We start from the raw sequence: 20,404 nt of genomic DNA on the forward strand, positions 1-20,404 counted from the left end.
CAATATTTACATGATGCCACAGAACAAACAAGCAATAGCCTTCAATCAAAAGCAGAATACTAGTAACTACAGTATGCTGTATAGTATTAAGTCCTTATTCAACTATGTAGCCATTCAAAGTGTTTTAAAGTGATGAATGCCTTGAAGGGGTGGGCCATATCGTATCGCACATCGTTATTGCGATATAATTTATTGATATCATTGTAATTTTTCGCTGTGGACTTGATAAAATTTCATCTCCATCAGAGGACACAGGTTTCAGGTGCTTGAGTAGATCATATATGTGAGGAAACAAGTATCGCGCGAAAAAAAGAATGAAATATCTTTGCATTAATCTTTCCAATAGGCTGGAATTTTGAAGTAATTTGACCGTTGTCAATTATATCGTGAAATATAACCTTTATCGTGATATTTCATTTTTATATCACGATAGAGATTTTAGGCCATATCGCCTTTTTAAGGATTCCACAGGTTTACTCCACATACCGATCCACAAAAGCTTTGAAAACTGCCTCCACTACAAACATTTTTTTTTGTAATGGAGGCAGTTTGAGAACGGAAATGATCAAATAAAGCCTGGTGCCTGTGCCGCTTTATGACATCAACATATGGGGACTGATGACGAGATGGACTAGATACGCAGACTGGACTTCTCAAACATTAATGAGTGTGTTTTTGTCTATTGAGAAACAGCACCATGTCTTAAGACTCAAAAAAGCCAGTTTAGCATAATAACAGGCCCATTACTAACAGGATGGTGTGTAGTTTGCACCAGAGGGACAGAAAGAACAAATTAATTGTTCTCTCATGGAAATGTTGTTTAGCACTTAAGCAGAGTGATTCATGCGTCTCCAAATTCAGCCTGTTCTGGTGACAAGCCAGTCCCAGTGTCGTCTCCGAGACCGCAGACCAGCCATTCATGTCTCCCATATGTCAGCACACGCACTAAGCACTTGGGCATGAAAGTCTTACTGTTTGCTAATTATCATCATCCGTTATTAGACTCAGAAATGGTTGCAGTGCATTTCTAATAAACAATACTCTCCACTTATTCAGACTTTGGAGGACCAGCACATTGTGGTCAAGGTTACCTGCTCTTCACCACATCCATGAAGGCAGTAAAACACCTTTGTCAAAAAGGTAAGATGAAAATATCCATCCACACCATTCATTTGGAATTCTCCTGTTGCAGTCGTACATGTTTTTATTTACGTTGTAAAAAACAATACGTTGTAGAATCAAGGAAGGTTATAAAGTCTTTGGTAAATTGGCAAGACTGAATCTATCAGGCCTAAGTATTTACCCTGGGGCAGATGGGACACTATCTTTAGACAATGAACATTTGAACAATTGTCATTACATTGCCTTACAGTTACACGGCTCCAGCCACTTGGCAATGGTAGTTCATCTTCACCCACTGACAACTGTGATTGTCAGGAAGGAATGCCAGGAAACGCTTCACGCAGATGGTGAGGGAAGGAACATGGCGCTTGGAGAGACGAGGCTGGTTTCTCTGTTTCCTTCAGGCCCAAATGTAATGTAATGGCACTCTAAACATTTCCTAAGTGGGATGATGCGCGCTTGTTGACATGCACCGCTGAGTGAATACATGCTAAATGTGAGTGTACGTAGTGTGTGTGCAGAAGAGCCTTATTGAAGCCTGCAGAAGCTTCCTCAGTATTGTGAAGACTCGGCAGGGAGCACTGTTCCTCTTGTGTTTGCCAGGAGCATCTTTCCACCCACGGCGAGCGGGCAGGCTGGGCTGGCTGCGAGGCTGGCATTCATTGGACCTCTTGGTAAAGAGAAAAAAAAGGCACGTTGCCATTCATGGCTACACTGAGCACAGAACAGAAAAGCTCTGGTTGTGACACACATTCTCTGTTGAATGCCTTTCTGTGTTTACCAAAGAAAGAAATAGCTGCCATTTTTAAATGAGTGAATTACTTCATTATACTAAAACTATATTTAATTCATTTGGTTGGCCATGCTAACAATCATCCATATGATTTATTGTGACTTAAGTCAAGTCAATTATGAAGCCTTCATACATCACGCCCGTCTCACGGTTCGTTGGTGTGATTGATAAATCACTGGCTTCTTTACAGGCAGCAGACAGCTGGGGTCGCCAAGAGTCCGAGGTGAAGCTGCGCACGAGCCAAACCAAACGTGCCCGTTTATGACTGGGCAATAGAGCTGCTTGCGACTGTATATCGACCCCTCAGTAGGTCTCACTTGGTCAGTAAATAAACGGAGCGCAGAGGAAACGGATTCAAAACAACTGATAGTTAAATTCCACGGCGCCAGTCTCAATTACTGCGCACTGGGTAAAAAAAAACACTTTCTTCACAGATCAAACAGATTGGCAAATAAGAACTGACGCCTATTGTGCGTTTTCCCCTGCCTTGACACGAATCATGAGTTTTGTCGATGATAGTTTACTCTTCGGCAGACTTCTTCTGAACAGACACCTCCTACCTGCTCGCTCTGCCTCTCTCTCCTCATCTCACACTTTCCCCTCAGATACCAAGATGGCGGCAGCCTCATCCATCCAGCCGCCGAGTGTACACTCCTCTGTAGCCCGGGAGAGCGCACTACTTACCCCGGGGATGGACAGCCCTGAGAGCCGGCGGCAGGACGATGAGGAAGCGCCGGCACAGCCCTCGGAGACCGGGGCGAGCCTCCGCGAGCTGCCGGACCTGGAGCCAGAGGAGATCGAGAAGAGACTGGCCAAAACGCGCCAAGAGCTGAGCAACAGGAGGAAAATTCTCATTAAGAACCTTCCACCTGACACCACCAACCAGGTACAACTCACTGATGGGCGCGAGACAAGTAGTGTCCGTGTGGGGAAAGAGTTTGAGCAACAACATCCGCGTCGCCGCACTTTTTACGCGTCTGGCGCGCAGCCGTGCACTTTACTCGGACTGTCCAGCAGCACTTTCCCCACACTTTATTTAACGGTTTGCTATTAGAGCGGGGGGTTATTTTGTATTTGCCTCGACTTACCAGTGGAACTATGGTTTACAGAGCAATTTACGGGCAGTGCGTGTTGTGACAGTCGGGTCGCTTGTGGAGTGCTGACAGGTCTCTTGATGCTCTTGAGGAATTGAAACCAAACACTCTCGACGCTATTGAATAAAGTTCAGCTGTGCAGGATGTGCAGTGTAAATCATAAATAAAATACTGTTAAATGTATTATTATATATTGCATCAAGCCCTTCACCCAGACCTACAGACTAAAATGATGCAATTGATTTTGTTTAGTTTAAAACCTTTTTGCTGTTGCCCAATGACACGATTGGTCCCTCTGCCTTTCTGAGAGTGCACCTGTTACTTTAGCATGTCTGTGTTTGTGATCACTCAGTTGGAAAAGCATGATTTTTATCTAGTTCAATCAGAGCGATCTCCTCTGACAGTGTTAAACTATAAGAAGAAGAAGAAGAAGAAGATCTTTATTTATATAGCGCCTTTCACAGAAATATAGTCACAAAGCGCTTCACATGAGACAGTTGTACATTCTCTCCATACTCGGTAAAGCCACAACCTTGAGTGTTGTTTCAACGGAAGAATACGATCCATTTCTGTCTCTTGTGTTTATTCTGCCGTGCGACCTCAAACTAGAGTGACTTCATTGTTTTACCATTAGGATCTATTTAATTCCTCCTCGTTAGTGCCATTCATCACTGCTGTCAGCTGTGAGCCTTTATGAAGCTGTGCGCGAAGAAGAAGAAGCAGGAGAAAGAAGGCGCTGGGTCCTCCAGGCTTGTAACACCAAATGCTCTTAGTCAGAGGCAGGCTGCCAAGGCGAACCAGCAGTCTGCATACCGCTCGTGGGTTATATGAGAAGCATAAAGCCAAATAGAGGCTGTGTGAAGTAGTGCGACTCTGTGGTGTGTGCAAGAGACTTATAGGGCAGAATATGATCAAAGTCACTTGAATCAGGGGGGAACAAAACAAATATGGGACATCTGCTCCTGGGTTTGTCGAGAGTGTGATCCGCGGAGTGCCCCTGGGCAGTTCACAGCCAGCCAGTCGTAAATCAGATCTCTGAAAAAGGGCACATTTCATTTGAAGCGCTTGTCTCTTGGATCCTTATCCCTGTTAGTGGAAGAGCAATGTTTACTTAGAGGCCAGATGTGGAGATCCTAGAGCCGGTTTCACAGAATGCAAAGAACTGCGAATTGTGTGGGTGGTACTTGTAATTTTGTGAAATTATTTTTTTTAAAGAGATGTTTGCAGCTTCTCTGGATGCCACATATATATATATGCAACGGAGACTACAAACAGTGATGCCCATTTCTACAGCAACTGTGGTGGATCTGGCACATCATTTCTTTCTAACAGCACATTTAGTCATTTTTGATGAAAACACAGATTGCTCAAATGTAATGTATAACTGTACTGATGAGGAGTAGCAAAATACTGGAATTGTTGTGATTGCAATATTCAAAATAGTCGTGTATCTCAAAGTCCTTCTATTGAGCATCCCTAATGCAAGTCGTCAGCTGGAAGTTAAATGCTTGAAAAACCACATTAAAGTCAGCTCTATAAACAGATCGATGAGCATTACAGCAAATGTTTTCCCGGTATCGGTGCGGGGCAGTGTGGACTTGGAGGCGGTGGAGCTTCTTGTTTTGAGCGCAGGATTCCAGTGTTATTCATAGAGCGGCTTGTTGACATTACAGCATCTTCTTCCCTCAGCTTATAGATTTATGGAGTTGGAAAGTCCTCATCACTGTCTTATATAACCCCCGGTGATGGAGCGAACAACACCCGGGCGACTCCTTCTCCCCATTCCCCTCATACCCAGTGGCCCATTAGCGACCGCTGTATGGCAGAGTGGATATGTGCCGGGTCCGCGGTGCACTGTGTCAGATATATGGCTCTGTTGACAGTCCTCATCTCAGGGACGGAGAAGGGGGGCGGGGAGAGCCACGCAGAACACTGCTGCCAAGAGGAACGCTGTGAGGAGAGGAGATGGGGAAAGTCATCAAGTTTAAGTCAAATTAGACACCATGTTTTATTTGTAAGAGAGCAGAAGAGGGAATTTCATTGTCCCGCTCGACCAAACAAAAGTGTGTGTTTTTTTTGGTCAAGCCTTTAGCTTTGATTACAGTTCATTGTGGCATTGTTTCAATTAGCCTCTGCAATTTCAAAAGACTCAGTGTTGCATTAATTTTTCAAAACTATCTTGTATCGTTGATGGGAGAGTTTGACCAATGCGCAAAGCCTCCTCCAGCACATACCAAAGATTCTCTGTGGGGACAAGATCTGGCCTCTTTGGCGGCTGATCCATTTGTGAAATATCATTTGATGTCTGATGCTCCCTGAACCACTCTTTTGACAGTGAGTTTATGAATCCTGACATTGTCATCTTGGAATATGCCCATGCCATCAGGGAAGAAGAAATCCATTGATCATGGATTAACATGGTCATTCAGCATGTTCAGGTAGTCAGCTGATCTCATTCTTAAGGCACGTAGAACAGAACACTTGTCAGCCAGTGTTGGCATAATTATCTTTAGCATGTTTAAAGCAGTACTAAATAGCTCATGCCCCTAGAGGCCATAAGCGCCACTGCAGGTGTCGTAGCATGTTGTTTTCTTACTAATTATCTGTGAGAGTAAATGCTACGCTGACAGAAAGACAAAGGGAGAGAGGGATATTGTACATCCAATGACACAAAGGAGATCTTTTTTTTCACTCAAACTTGGCTGCAAATACTGTTAAAATGGCGCTAGCCTGCAGTTAGCTTTACCCGTGTATTGGAGCCTCCGACCCGGTGCAGGGAAAATTGGAAAATTGCAATTGTGGCTATCTGGCCTGAGAAGAAGAAGAAGAAGATCTTTATTTATATAGCGCCTTTCACAGACATGGTCACAAAGCGCTTTACATGAGACAATTGTACATTCACTCCATACTCAGTGGTGGTAAACTACGTTTGTAGCTTCAGTTTCCCCTGGGGGAGACTGTCAGAAGCGCTTTCGCGACTACACACGTCTGCGCCAACGGACCCTCTGACACCACCATACATTCACACACATCATTCATCCTGGCCTATTGTGCATGTTTTTAGTGGTAGGGGAAACCGGAGTACCCGGAGGAAACCTACGCAGACACGGGGAGAACATGCAAACTCCACACAGAAAGGCCCCGTGCACGTGGGAATCGAACCCGGACCTTCTAGCTGTGAAGCGAGAGCACTAACCGCTGCGCTACCGTGCCGTGCTGTGCTGAGACACCAGGGGAAGGTGAAAGACCCCCCCCCAATCTCCCCTTTAACACATATTACCCCCAGAGGGACTACGGTAAGGATGTTTTAAGGTAAATAAGTAACTTAGTACTGCTTTAAATAATTACTGTTATGGCCCCATTATGCATTTTTCAGGCTTTTTAATGCACCTTTTGGAATATCAGTATTAAAACATAACATTTTAACACTGGATAGAAAAACAAAAATCCTCAAAATGGTTGCTAACTGATGACCATGAAGGTGTTGGAGTTTGGAAGTCTTTAGACTCTAAGAAGCTCCAAACCCATTGTCAATCAAAGGATCCATATCCTTTTAGGGATTTGCTGGACCTTATAGAATTGAAGGAGATATCCATAAGGATGCAGTCGGGGAAATATAATCCCATGTCAAAGATGTGACGGCCAGTATCTTCATGTGGTTGTTTTTTCATAGCCTTGAACATCTCAAGTGGAAGCATCAACTTCTTTTTATTGGTTCAGTTTATAAGATTTCACATTTCGAGCAAGAGGAGAGAATCTTTTCAGACACGTTACAATAGTATGTTGAAGGCCATGCACATTTTTTGCACACATTGCTACAGAAGATGGCACAGTGTCGTGGAGGTTTTCTCGGGTGCAATGTTTTTGAATAATTCATTTCCTTAAGACGACCCGGCATGTGTGAGGTGTGTACTACCTGGTGGTGTTTGCGTACCTGGAGTAAACACATTCAAATGCGAGCTCGGAGCGGTGTGTGCAGCAGCTGACAGCTCTCTTTTACATGCGGCGAGTTTGTCAGCAGCAGATGTTCAAGAAGTGCTCCTGACACTGGCCGAAGCGCTTTACCTCTCCCTCACCTCACCTTCACAACGCCAGGCCACATGCTATTGTTGTTGCGGCATAGTAACTGCGCCAGTTTCCCCCCGGGGCTTAAATGGCCCATGATACGCTACTCAAAATGATCCGTTTTAGCGCTTTCAGCCTTGTTATAACATTCACCCCTCATCGAAACCATATCTGGAATGATCTGCAGTTTCATTTGCACAATTTTGAGTAGTTGTGTTTCCATGCTTGAGTAAAAATACATCTTTAGTTTTTATCTTGTTCAAATGAGTTAGTTAGAGAAAGTTGTTTGTATAACTACAGTTCAAAACAAGTTCTGGGGGGAATTTTTTTATTGACACATACAGTATCATAATTTACACTACAAGAAATGCCAAGGCTGGGGCGTCCACAGGGGTTTAAAAGGCCTGAAGCCTGCTGCTTTCACCCACACTCGTCGAAACGCTGTCACATTATTTTTGCAATCCTCGGTTTATACTGTTATCAATTACCGCCTGTTATGGTCCTGCGGCCTAAATATCTAGTTATTTATCTTTCCTATGAAGCAATATTGTTGTATTGCTTTTCCATTTCCTTCTAATAATTGCAAGCTCACAAGTAGGAAGCAGTACTTTGCGCCTGACTGTGCCTTTACATAATCCTTATGGCAGAGTCAGTGTGAACAGCATGACTCCATCCATTTCCCCCTTAGTCACAGCTATATTTCCATAAATTATTTCCCCCCCCCACATATTACCTACAATGAACAATGGGATCTGTCTTTATGTCAGACTGTCAAATCTTAGAAACAAAAATGTCAACTCCCGCGCGTGTTACGGAGTGTCTATTCATCAGGTAAAGTGCACTGTCACTTTTCCTCCATTAACCTGCCATAAGTCTTCCAAGCGGAGCACACAGTAGTGTAGAGCTAAAGCAAAAACCATCTCGTATAATGCGTCTTTATGAAAATCCATTTCCGGGTGCGTTTGTCGTGCTAATATCCACTGCTAATACGGACGACTCCCAACATTTCCACAGCCTCTCGACTCAGCGCCACAAGAGTAGTCTTCGGTTCCATAATGTATGAGCAGAAACCATCCGGGGTCCATTTAGCCCCACCGTCGGAGAGCTACTTTGCCCACACATACATTAGCTGTGCCTGTGCTGCTTCGCCAACGTTAACACTGGTTGTATGACAAACACTCCTCCTTTTGTCTTGTTTTTCTCATGGGTAGTCCTGGCTCTCACGACAAATTGTATAGACCTATATAGGGCTGGGCGCCGGAAGAGTCCTTTTTTTCGATACCTATACTAAAATATTATTCATAAGACACTATCAAGTAGATTTATAATGTTAATTTATTCCTTTTCCTTTCATTTCATTTACATACATACATGTCATTTGTTTGAGGTGAAACAACCAAGAATCTCCCTTTAACGACAAAAGGGCGGGAAAACGCTTTTTTTTTACACATTTTTTTCCTAACTTTTCCATATTTTTTCCCCAAATTTTTCTATGCATTTTTTTCCCCAATTTCCCCAACATTTTTTTTATTTTTTTTTTATCCTCCCCCCAGTTTTTTTTTTTTCATTTTCCCCAAATTTCCACTATTTTTTCAACTTGTCTTTCACTTTTTTTTAATTTTTTTATTTGATGATACCTGCTTTCTATACCTTATGTTTTTCTATACCAGTAGGATCTAAATCTTTTCACTTACCACACTGGTATAGTTTAACCGTACCCAGCCCTAGAGCTATAAAACATGAACTCATTTTAGCTGCTATATTGGTTTGTGCAAGTGGGGGGGAAAATGTGACCTCCATTTTTGAGCTTTCAAACCGTGATCGACTCGGGAGCTACTTAAATTTTGAACAATTAGCTTTCTAAACGCTACTAAGGAATTCTGAGTGGCCCCGATTTTTCATGAGCACGTTTCACAACTTCACAACAAGTGGAGCTTTTCTGTCCCTCTAATGCTAACAACACCGACTGCTAAGTGCATCAGCTCTACCTCCCGATTTTTGATGAAATAAAAACAAAAAAAACAAAAATGCTTTTATTAGATGCAGAGTGCCCTGTTTTTTAACCAAAGTTTGATGATTTCACATTACACTCAGGACAGATTTCACTCCACTAATCGAGGAATGTCCAAGTGCAATCAATGCTTCATTCAAGAAAATTTGGAGCTTCAAAATAGACTTAAAAACATTATTTTGGTTGCCTCAGCATTTTTTACCTTTTATAATTTGAAAATCTGTAAAAAATAAATGGTAATGAGGAAATGCAGGCGAAAGAGCTGGTGAAAATCTTGACTCCCCCAGCTGGCAGCTCTAGGAACAATAATAATAACTTCTTAAGTAACTTCCAGGTTGGAAATGGCGTGGTTATCAATTTCAGCAGTGCAGGATAAACACACTTCGAAGAAGAAGAAGAAGAAGAAGAAGAAGAAGAAGAAGAAGAAGAAGAAGAAGAAGAAGAAGAAGAAGAAGAAGCGCCTTTCACAGACATGGTCACAAAGCGCTTTACGTGAGACAATTGTACATTCACTCCATACTCGGTGGTGGTAAACTACGTTTGCAGCTTCAGTTTCCCCTGGGGGAGACTGACACACATCTGCACACATCTGCGCCTACGAGGGAGAAACGTTAAAATGTGGTTTCGTAGTCCCTCTGGGGGTGATACAAGTGTTAATTTGATGATTGGGGGGTCTTTCATCTCCCCCTGGTGTCTCTGGCCAGAAAACCACAATTGCAACTTGACTGCCATCGGACCGGAGCCACCAATGCACACTAATAGAATCACGAAGAAGAAGCAAACAGGCTAACAGGCAAAGCTAACTGTGGGCTAGCGTCACTTTAAACAGTATTTACAGCCAAGTTTGAGTGACCATAAATATTTCCATTGTGTAATTGGATGTACAATATCCCTCTCTCCCTTTGTCTTTTCTGTCAGCGTAGTATCTACTCTCACAGACAATTAATGAGTAAAGAAATCGCAACTTGCTACAACACCTGCAGTTGCGCTTATTGCTGCTAGGGGCAAGAGTTCCTTAGTACTGCTTTAAATCTCAAAAAGGTTGATTTTGAATGATATGTACATTTTAAGGTTTAGCTACATCGCCCACCCCCACACGCATCTCCATTTATCTAGGCTTCAGACTGGCACAAAATATATTTATCGCGAGCCAGTATGCTGCACCGATTCTTTGTTTTTTAACCTTGTATTCCGGAGATTTCTGATTAATATTAATAAAAATGTAAATGCGTGATGTGTCTGACAGTGTGGGTAGGTCAGGAGGAGCGGCTGGCCCAGCGGGAGATCCTTGTCCAATCTGATCCTTATAGCTCGGGGGCTGTGTTCCCGGTCTGATGGAGGGAGAGCTGGTGGTGGGGGCGGCGCCATCAAAACAATGACAGCCAAACCAGGACTGACTTGGGGCTAGCCACCTGCTTCCTCCACTGACCACATCTATATTTTATCTTTGGCACCGTCCAGATAGATTTAAAAAAAAAAGAGAAGAAAAAAAAGAAGCTAAAGGTCGATTCGAAGTTTTGAGGTGACTCGGGCAGCGCTCAAATGTGTGCATTATTTGCTTTCATTTGTTATCTAGAAATGATTTGCTCCCACACATTTAAATTCGTTTTTTCAAGGTAAGTTAGGCAATATTTTTCGTCCCCTTTGGGAAATTTGTCCTCTGTATTTGACCTTTTCCTTCAGTGCTCCAGACCTTGAGATACGTTTAGCCGGGAATAAGAATGATTTGAAGATCATTGTTGCTATTTCGGAAATGTGTTCCTCTCAAACCCTTGGTGCAAATTAAATAAAACCTCAATATATTGTATAGGAGATGGAAAGATTAACAACTTTCCAATATTGTAGGCTGATTGCTGGGGAACGACTTAAAGTTAAAGAAATGTCCTCAAGATTTCATGCAATAAACACTTCCTACCAACTATTTGAGATTAAAAAGGGCAGCTTTATCAACTAAATGTAAAAGTACTTAACTTTATTCAATTCCTCGTTGCTGCTCGTGTGTTTGCTAATTTACGGGGATCAGACATCGCTCCCTGGAAAACACGCCCGTTCATCTCGAGTGGGTAATGGTTGTGTTAAAATGTCAGTACTTGAGCCTCACAGCCAGAGCGCCTTTGGAGACGCTGCGTGCTGATTGATGGGTTGCACAGATGTACTGATGATGACGGATTCTCACTTGTGGGTGTCACCCCGCTCCACGCATCACATCGTCCCATCTGCGTCCCGCCACAAAAACAAGAGCGGGGCGGACATTTCAGTAAGAGCACGTACTGGATACAGTTCCATAGCAACTAGTTTAATATCGGCATTTATGGAGGATTTGTGGAGATAACCCAGATGCATGAGTGCAAGAGTGAAAGGGAAGGAGAAAGAGAGGCTGAGGAGGCTGATGATTCTGCTGATGCGTTAGGGGATATGGGGCAAAGAGGGGAGAATGATGATTGGCTCTTTGGGTGATTGGTTGTAGCAGGCTGTGATTGGCTGGCTTGTTTGTAAATCATTCTCTTTTAGAAGTATGGAACATTTTCTCAAAGATTTGACATCAAGTACCACTTAATAACAAATTGAGCTCTTTGTGTTATCACGAGATCTAAACCAGGTCTATGTCAGACCAGAACCAGTTCTAAAATAGGGCAATACCATGTCAAAAGCATTTCTGAATCAGGACTAATCTAAATGAGAACAAGTCATAGAAAATGGTCTCATACAAAGTCCAGAAACGCAGAGGAGCCACGTATAGCAACACACACCCACAGATTAAGACATGCTCTATTCCAGGGGTGCTCAAACTTTTTGTCTCCGAGGGCCAAAATGAAGAAGTGCTTAAGGGTCGCGGGCCAAACACGGCGATGTCAGCGTGAGACACATATAACTGCAAATAATAGTAGTTACTGTATTTTCTTTTTTGGTATACATTTGCCTCTAATTCTATCTATGCAAATAGTATGTTACAAAAGCCAAGTTTTAGTATAACAAAATCAATTATTGTAGCAATATAGTGCAACAACACCACCTGTACCTGCACTACCTACAGTGACTTTACCTCATTCATTTCTTTAAGTCAAAGAAAATGCCATAGTGCCATAGTGAAAGTGTTAGTTGAGAATAAATTATTTTATGTCATACATGTCAACGACCTTTGCAATAAAATTTGGAAAAAGTTGGGTAGTAGCTCTATGACTGACAAATACCAAGACACCAGAACAGTGTTTCCTTAACTTTGCGAAAGGAGTGAAACAGCGCCCCCAATTTGACGCTGGTGGCTAAAAAGTGTACTGCATCTATATGTGCCATTGAGAATGAATGGGAGAGAGTTAGTATTAACCAGATGCAGCGCCAAAGTAGGCGCTGCATCTGGCGGGCCAACCTAATTGTTCCAGCGGGCCAAATTTGGCCCGCTGGAACAATTAGGTTGGCCTTTGGGAACCCCAGCTCTATTCCCTGGCATTTACATACCCCTAATCTAAAGATAGTTGTTTCACATACAGGTCTGTCTGTGAATTAAGTTTGGCAAATGAATCCCTTCTGTAGGTGTTCCCCTATGTCCGTTTCTCCCCACTAAATTAGTCATGTAACATTATGTCCTGCTTTTTCTGTTATGACTTTGTGCAGTCGTCGCTTGGAACCAGGGAGGCCATCACTAGTCGAGAAGCATTCAGAAAAAGGAATGACAGCACGGCCGCGATGTGCGCACTTCCCTGTGTTTATGCTGATCTGGTCGCTTTGGGAGAGAGGATGTTTTTTAAGAGGCCCCACTGGCAGGCATTTGATGGGCCAGTGATCCGTACAACGCCCGGTCTCAGCCACCTGTCACGAGCACGCACACAGCTCAGCGGCACACAAAGGGGTGTGACTGCACTGTGTAGAGGTATTACAAAAAGCAAAGTTCAGTAGCACAATGTCAGCGTGATATAAAGGCAGCATATAGAGTAAACGGCCACAACATGAACAGATTTTTTCAAAAGTACCTATTTAGAGGATTCATTCAGATGATATGACACACTAACCCAGCGCTGGCAAAGGGGAGCCATGGCCTTTTTGTAACTTTTTCACATTTTGTGTTGAGAAAAACAAACGTAAGACAAATAAGCCTCACATTGTTTGGAATTTGACATTATATACAGTAGTAGCATGCCGATTTAATCTTTTATTTAATCTCTTGAGCTTCTCACCGCATTCATGTAGATCGCTTAAATGCATACCTGGATTTGGGATTGGAAGGGGAGTTCGATGATCTTCTCAGCTGCTCTCACTAAATCACGTCCTGCCTAGAGAAGCATCCCCTTCTGAACAGTTAAAATGCTCGGACCGAGGGACTTCGGAATATGTACCTCGAAGCAACTGCCGACAAAACACCCCATAAAGAGCCTTTTCCATAGTGTCTCTTTTAATTAAACACCCGGCTAAATGCTAGAGATTCCTCAAACCGCCTGCTGTCCAGAACGGCACCTTTCTCAGCCGTGACATCCGGCTGAACTCGCATTGTTGTTAAGCTCCTCCACGCTCGTACGCTAATTCCCTCCTCACGCCGCGCCAGCGTCAGACCTCCAAAACCGTGATTGCGCAGTCTTATGTGCTATGCAAATGCCGTCAAAACAAGCAGAAAGCCGGATTCTCTCCTCGGCCTTTTCTGCCGCAAAGGTATCGGTCCATCAGTAGGTCAAGGGCGCAGTTAAGGCAGTAAGGAGGCCATGCGCGCCGTGCTCGTCCCCTAATCCCTCTTCCCTCCGCCTTGGCTTCAACAGGCTAAGACCAGAGTACGTCTCCCAAAGCGACTACGTGTGTTTGAGCCGCCGTGAAAGTAAAAATAACTTTGTGTGGCACAGATGAATGAGCAGGTGTTGGGGTAAACACTTCAGTCATTACACGTATATTAACATAATCAGCAGTTAAATAATGCATGCGCAATCATCTCACCCAGCAGTGGCTTTCCTATATAATTGTTTTAACGTGACATTTTTGCGTTACAAGTTTGCGCTGCGTTGTGCCGTCTAGAGTTGGAAGAATATGTGATGTTTGTGTGGTCGGTGGCGGCCATTGTTGCTGTTAGTCAAGTAGCTTAACTGCGCTGATTGTGGCTGAATGGTGGAATGTAAAAGTGCTCTGGTTGTCTTGAAGGTCACAATATAAATCCAGGACATAATTCTGTGCGTGCTTTTGTGGCCGGAGTTTGGAACTCACTCCTGCGCTTCAGGGCTGGAGCTTTGTGGATTTTTAGAACATATTTTTGTGGTGTTGCCCAATCCTTCGTGTCCAGATTGCTCTGATTTGTTTGAACCACGTCACACAAGTGGAGCCTGACACGTAGCAGTTTTTTGATATTTGCCGACAACATGCACTATTAGGAATACTTGTTAACAACAGGATGGTGGTGATGATGCAAAGTATGCTACAAGCTATACACAAAACAAAAATATAAGTTCATCAAGTTTATAATAGTAATTTATATTTATTATTTGGATTTTTTATTTATCTACCTTGTCTGTGTTTGGGCAAAGCTGATGGCTTCTTCAATCAGAGCCAAGTAGTCAGCTGTTCACAAACCATTCCAGATTGATAATACGGCGCTAATGCACTGTGAGGTCTTACTTTTGACAGGTTACTTAATACAGTAGCACTTTGTATTAACTACTGTAAATGTTCTAATATAGGCTGGGGCCTTTATTTACTCAAGGGCATCTAGGACCAGGCCTTTATTGGAACCAGGCAACAATTAGAGACAGGCCTTTATTTCTATTTGAGTCAAACGGACGACCAGGAAAATGAGGAAAAACGAGATTTGTGTCCATTTGCGCCTAAAATATTAGTTTCATTTATTAATTAACATTTCAAACCCTCTCCCAGCGGCTGGAACATTGACGCCTTTTATTTTGTCGGGACAACAGGAAGTGTTTCACAGCAACGAAACAAGAGGAGACTCTCGCGCTGATCGGAGGAGTTATTTTGAGGCTTGGGACTGACCTGCACACGGAGCAGCTGGACGTGCTTTGAAGACGCGATGGTGACTTTATTAAAACCCTGGAGGGTCACACAACATTTGTTGCCCTGTTTCCAAATAAAGTCACAGGAGGTTTGAAAAGTGGCTAAATCTGTGTCAAAGTTACGCTCGGCCTGGGTTCCCATTTGTTTACTTCCTGCACGTGAGTTTTCATTTACACGAGTATGAGACAAATTTCTAACATGGGGAATATTTCTACTGCTATAGTTTCTAATAAAAGCCCCGGCCTGTTTTAGAGACCGGCTTTAATTTGCCTCCGCCAGCCGCGAACCCGGCCTCTGTTAGAGACCCGGCCGCTAATGGAATACAGGCCAGTATTAGAGACTTTACGGTATACGTTATTTAGCCTTAATAAATGATGAGTGAACAGTTAATTCATCATGAACAATTCATTAGTTAAGTCTGACTGACACTTATTAACTACTTAACTACTCCAGTTAATGCCTAACTTATAAGGAATAGTTCTTCACATACTTGACTTATTCATTGTTATTCATTGTAAATAATTATTAAATGTGTTAGTCACACTTAACTAATGAATTAACTATTTACTCATCATTTATTAATAGGCTAAATAAGGTGTAGTTATTATAAAGTGTCACCCTAAATACCATCTTAATAGTTATTAGGTGTTTTATTCATGAACAAGTATAAATTAAGTTTAAGTAATTAAGTAAATTACAGAAATGAATTAAGTAAAGAATATTTTTTGTCCCTTTTATCTTACAATTGCAAACATTTCCTCTGTACCAGCAGTAGTCGCTTTCGCTTACAACAGCACCTGTCAGGTTTTGTGCTGTATCAGTGTTTGCCCTTAAACCTACACCAACCGAGCTTAATCTTAATCTGACACCGCTGCTGAAGTAAGTGACTGCTCTAACATGTTAAAAGTCACTAAAATCATCTTTTTGCAGACACTAAATCATTCACGGACGTTTGAAGCTGAATGTTTAGATATCGGTTTATATAATCTTTATTGTCATTGCAGCTAATGATACTTTTAAATCATTCATTTTAAACCACTGTTAACCATTCACCAAAAACCCATAGAAAATGTAAATGTGATGTTTTTGTTTTATTGCAAATTTGTCTTTGTAATCTGTCAGTCATCTATCAGCTGTTTGCATCCTGCATCTTATTGAGTAAATTCAACAAAAGTGTGGTTGAATTCAGTTCATTTATTCTCATAAATTTAAATTATGTAGGCGTAATCCACGTTTGAGGGAGTCAATGGTAAAACCACCTGCTCCGTTTCTTCTCCGGTTCTTGGCCCAAAGCGTTGACCATCTCGTGCAGCCGCTCATTCCTCTTCAGCGCTGTTTTGAGATCCAGAGTCTCCTTCAGCCTTCGCCTTCTCTTCCTGAAGCTCAGACATGGCTTGTTTGTGGGAGGCTTTTTGTTGCACTGCTTCATGCTCTACTTGTTCGATTTCCTTCATCAAGGTTTGTTTTTCAGATTCCTTTTCACAAAGTTTGTCTACAAAGTTTTTCAAGAGAGAGGTTTTCTCCACCTCCCAGTTTGTGGATGCCTGAACTGCCTCCTCTTTCAGTTCTTTCATCAGTTTCTTCAGCAGCTGAATCTGCTCAACCATTTGGGCTTTCTGCTCAGCCTCTTTTTTCAAGTGACAGCCAAGCACAATGGTTTTGTTTCTTACCGTGGCCAATTCCACCTCTCGTTTTGCAGGCTTGATTGTCTGTCTCATTCTTTTGTAGCGCACTTTTGAGCTCATCTATCTGCTTAAGAGTGTCTGTTTTTTCCCCACTCTTGTGAGTTTTGACCTGCAGTGACAGGCACCTTTCCTTTGAGAAACCTCATTCTTCAAGGCCTCTATTTCTGCAATCTTGTCCATAATCTGGGTTTCAAAATCAAACGTCTCTTTTGTGAATGACGCCTTCTCCTTTTCAGAGTCTTTGTTTCCTCCATTTCTTCTTGCAGCACTTTCATTTCTCTGCTCTGTTGGTCCATTTCATTGGTGTGCACTTCTTTAAAAGCATCAGTTTCACCCTGGAGACCACTCTTCACCATGCCATGCTCCTGGAGAAGCCGGTTTAGTTGTATATTGAACCATATGGATTGAAACTCCTGACAACTCTTGAGGTCCTCCATACCCTTCAGCAGGACTTCTTCTCTTGCTTTAGCTTGGGATGCCATGTCAAGCTTCTGCTCTCTGTCTTAGTAGTGAGACTGATTTGAGACTTGTTTTTTTTGTGTGTGTGTGTGTGTGTGTTTTGTTGCTGCAGCCTGGTACAGCATTTCAAGTTTCAGGTTTACCAGCATAATGCCCCGCTCATCATCGGCTTTCTGTCATAAGTTGGCTTCTGTTGGCTTCAAGGCAAGCTGAAAGACACTTGGTAGTTAGGATTCTAATGGGACTTCAAACCTCCCAAGAACGGCTTAAGAGGCTCCAAAGAGTTTTGTTTTTTCTAAATGTCGCTATGACCCATGTGACAACACTGGGGTAGGTGAAATATTTTTTAACCACCTATAGCTCCAGAGCCTGTCAATCAAGCTCTGGAGCTCTATGGAGGCCCCGCCCGCCCCGCGAGCGCAGGGCTTCCCGCCTTTTTGCCCTTTTTAAGCCGCTAGCAGCCATGTAATTTTCAGAGAGGATTCGGGACCATTACCATCAATCCCCATGGTCCCGAATCCTGGGTCCTCTGAGTGGGTCCTCTGAATGGGACCCACTCATCTGTATTATATTATATCTATGAATTATACATATATGGAAGTTGAAGGGTTGCTATGCCAACACAATTCAGAACAGCAATATAAATATTGTGTATTGCATTTTTGGCAACTTTTGACATTCAGTGATTAGGAGAAAGAGTTTTAAGGGGTTGAGTTATTTTAGTAATACTTTTATTTTTGAAGGGCTTCACAATTTGGTAAAATAAAATCACCTACATGTAGTTTTTCTGACAGTATTGTGATAAGATTAAGAAGGTCAGAGCCTTTCTGCTGGCAGTGCCCATAGCTCCTTTACAGGGCATCCTCCAGAAAGCATTGATGTGAGCTCCGACGTAGAAGTCAACCCTTCTGATCATGAGCCACATACCTCCAAGCACTCCTTTGCTGAAGCCAAAGGCACACATAAGATTGGATTGCACACAGAGAGCTTTGTGAAATCTGGTAATGCTGAACATTGAAGGTAGGTTCAGCCAAATGTTGCAAAATAATGTATTCCTGAATTACAAAAACTTCAAAAGGAAACAACAACCATCATGTTGACATAAGAATTATAATTATTATGATTATTATACTAATTGATTTACAAAAATATTATATTCAATAACGCTTACTCCCCAACTCCTCTGAAAGCATTCACTCTGATACGATCAGTACAGTGTCTGTGTTGTTATTAAAGAGTCCATCATTTTGTTTGTTTGTGTATGTGTAGCCGTTCATAGTTCAAGGCCTCTTGCTGGGAGTTACTATAGGTAGAACAGCACCACAGGGAGAATTTAATGCTTAGTGGCTCCATACATGCTTCAGTCTATAGCTGCGTTCAACACGCCTCACCTGACAGTGCTACGTGGCCTTTGGGCTGAATGGCTCTCACAGCCAGGTGCACTGTGTAGGAGCCAGGTGAAGGATCTGTGAGGACAGATAAACAAGTAAAATGTCCTGAATTACTGAATGCATACATGGAAGGAGAGGGAGACCATTTAACATATTGCTACAAATTCTGATGTATTGGTATAAAATTGCCGTGTAAATCAAGATAAAAAGATAAACGCGATACTATTGTAACTAAACTGTTTTATTGTCATTGTGAGTGTGTTGTATGCTTGTGTTCTGCTGCTGCAAATCAAATTGCCCTTCGGGATGATCAAGACTCTTTGAACCCTGAACACAGAGACATATGCAGTACACTGGTGTTCGTTCACTTAATGTGATTATGGAGTTCCCAAACACCTAAAACAGGCATGTCAGAACCTGCTAATGTCTGTCATTTTTGTGTAGAAAGGCTTAACTTCATCAACTACATCGCTTCATGATTATATTGATCTTTAAAATAAATACTTAATATACGCAGAAGGCATTGATTTAATTGCTTTGTTATTGCTTCACTATTGGTTAGTCCATTTTATTTGTCATTTGTTCAACACTAAGCTGGAAACAGGGTATTTCTTGTCAAGCACAGAATAAAAGTTTACAAACAACACATGGACACATGGTTTTAATAGGTTTTGTAGACGTTGTGCAAGTTGATGGCCACTGAAGTACAACTTTTTAAATAGAAATAGCTCACTCCAGTGACACGCAGCCACTGGTTTTGTCTGTGTCAGCAACAGCGTTTTGTCCAAAAATGCCTTTGTGCCTTATAAAAAATGGATAATGACTCATTCATAAAGAGTGCAACTAGAACCACGTGTGGCCTGTTTTGCATTCTGATCTGGCCCACAAAACAATTAAGCCTGTTTTTTGTAAAAACTGACTCCAAACTTCGGTGCATTGTGTGCCCAAACTTCACTGCTCTCAGTAATTTCTGTGTATTTACAGGGGTATGCAAGAGTTTGGGCTCCCCTGTAAATTATCATGATTTTCCTTTATAAGTCATTGTGTCTAGACAAACACAGTGATATTTGAGAAGTGAAATAAAGTTTATTTGATTTATGGAAAGTGTGCAAGAATTATTTCAACAAAATGAGGCATGTGCATAAATATAGGCACCCTGCTGGTCATTGCATTGATTTCAATACCTTTAGTACTAATTACTAGAACTCAAACTTGGCTTGGTAACCTCAGTGACCCTTGACCTCCATACATAGGTGAATCCAATCATGAGAAAGGGTTTTAAAGAGGCCAATTGTAAGTGTTTCTCCTCTTTGCATCTTCTCTGAAGAGTGGCAACATGGGAGCCTCTAAACAACTCTCAGATCACCTGAAAACAATGATTGTTCAACATCATGGTTTAGGGGAAGGATCCAGAAAGCCGTCTCAGAGATTTAAGCTCTCTGTTTCAACTGAGGAACATTGTGAGGAATTGGAAATTTCTTATCCAGACAACCAATGGTTTATAAAGGAAAATCATGAAAACTTTTACATACCACTGTATTTGTAAATAATATTCCAGTTTGTTCCCCCCTCCGGCAAGTGTACAATGTGGCCCTCGGTTTACCCATGCCAGAAATATTCTAATTTCATAACTTTAAGAGACTCCTGGCTCAGAAGAAACAAAAGTTTCCAAAAATACTACTGAAAAAACAACAACGCACTCTTTCCAGCTATTTTGCTTCCGATACCGATACGGAGGTTTGACTATCTGCTGATAACCATTAACCCACACCCAAAGACTTTCTTAAAGTGAAAGTGAATGG

The 20,404-nt window shown here is 42.2% G+C and overlaps 1 protein-coding gene across 2 annotated transcripts in view; it reads left to right on the plus strand.

Annotated features, from left to right (window-relative positions):
* Positions 1-2,435: 2,435 nt before the first annotated feature.
* raver2 (ribonucleoprotein, PTB-binding 2) overlaps positions 2,436-20,404 on the plus strand; it is a 113,660-nt gene continuing 95,691 nt past the window's right edge. For both annotated transcript variants that reach the window (XM_079575590.1, XM_079575591.1), the window contains exon 1: positions 2,436-2,801. In XM_079575590.1, coding sequence (XP_079431716.1) covers positions 2,529-2,801 — 273 coding nt within the window. In that variant the 5' untranslated portion in view covers positions 2,436-2,528. The remainder of the gene's footprint in view (positions 2,802-20,404) is intronic.

The sequence above is a fragment of the Gobius niger genome (genome assembly GCF_951799975.1).
Source record: "Gobius niger genome assembly, chromosome: 17".
Lineage (NCBI taxonomy): Eukaryota > Metazoa > Chordata > Actinopteri > Gobiiformes > Gobiidae > Gobius > Gobius niger.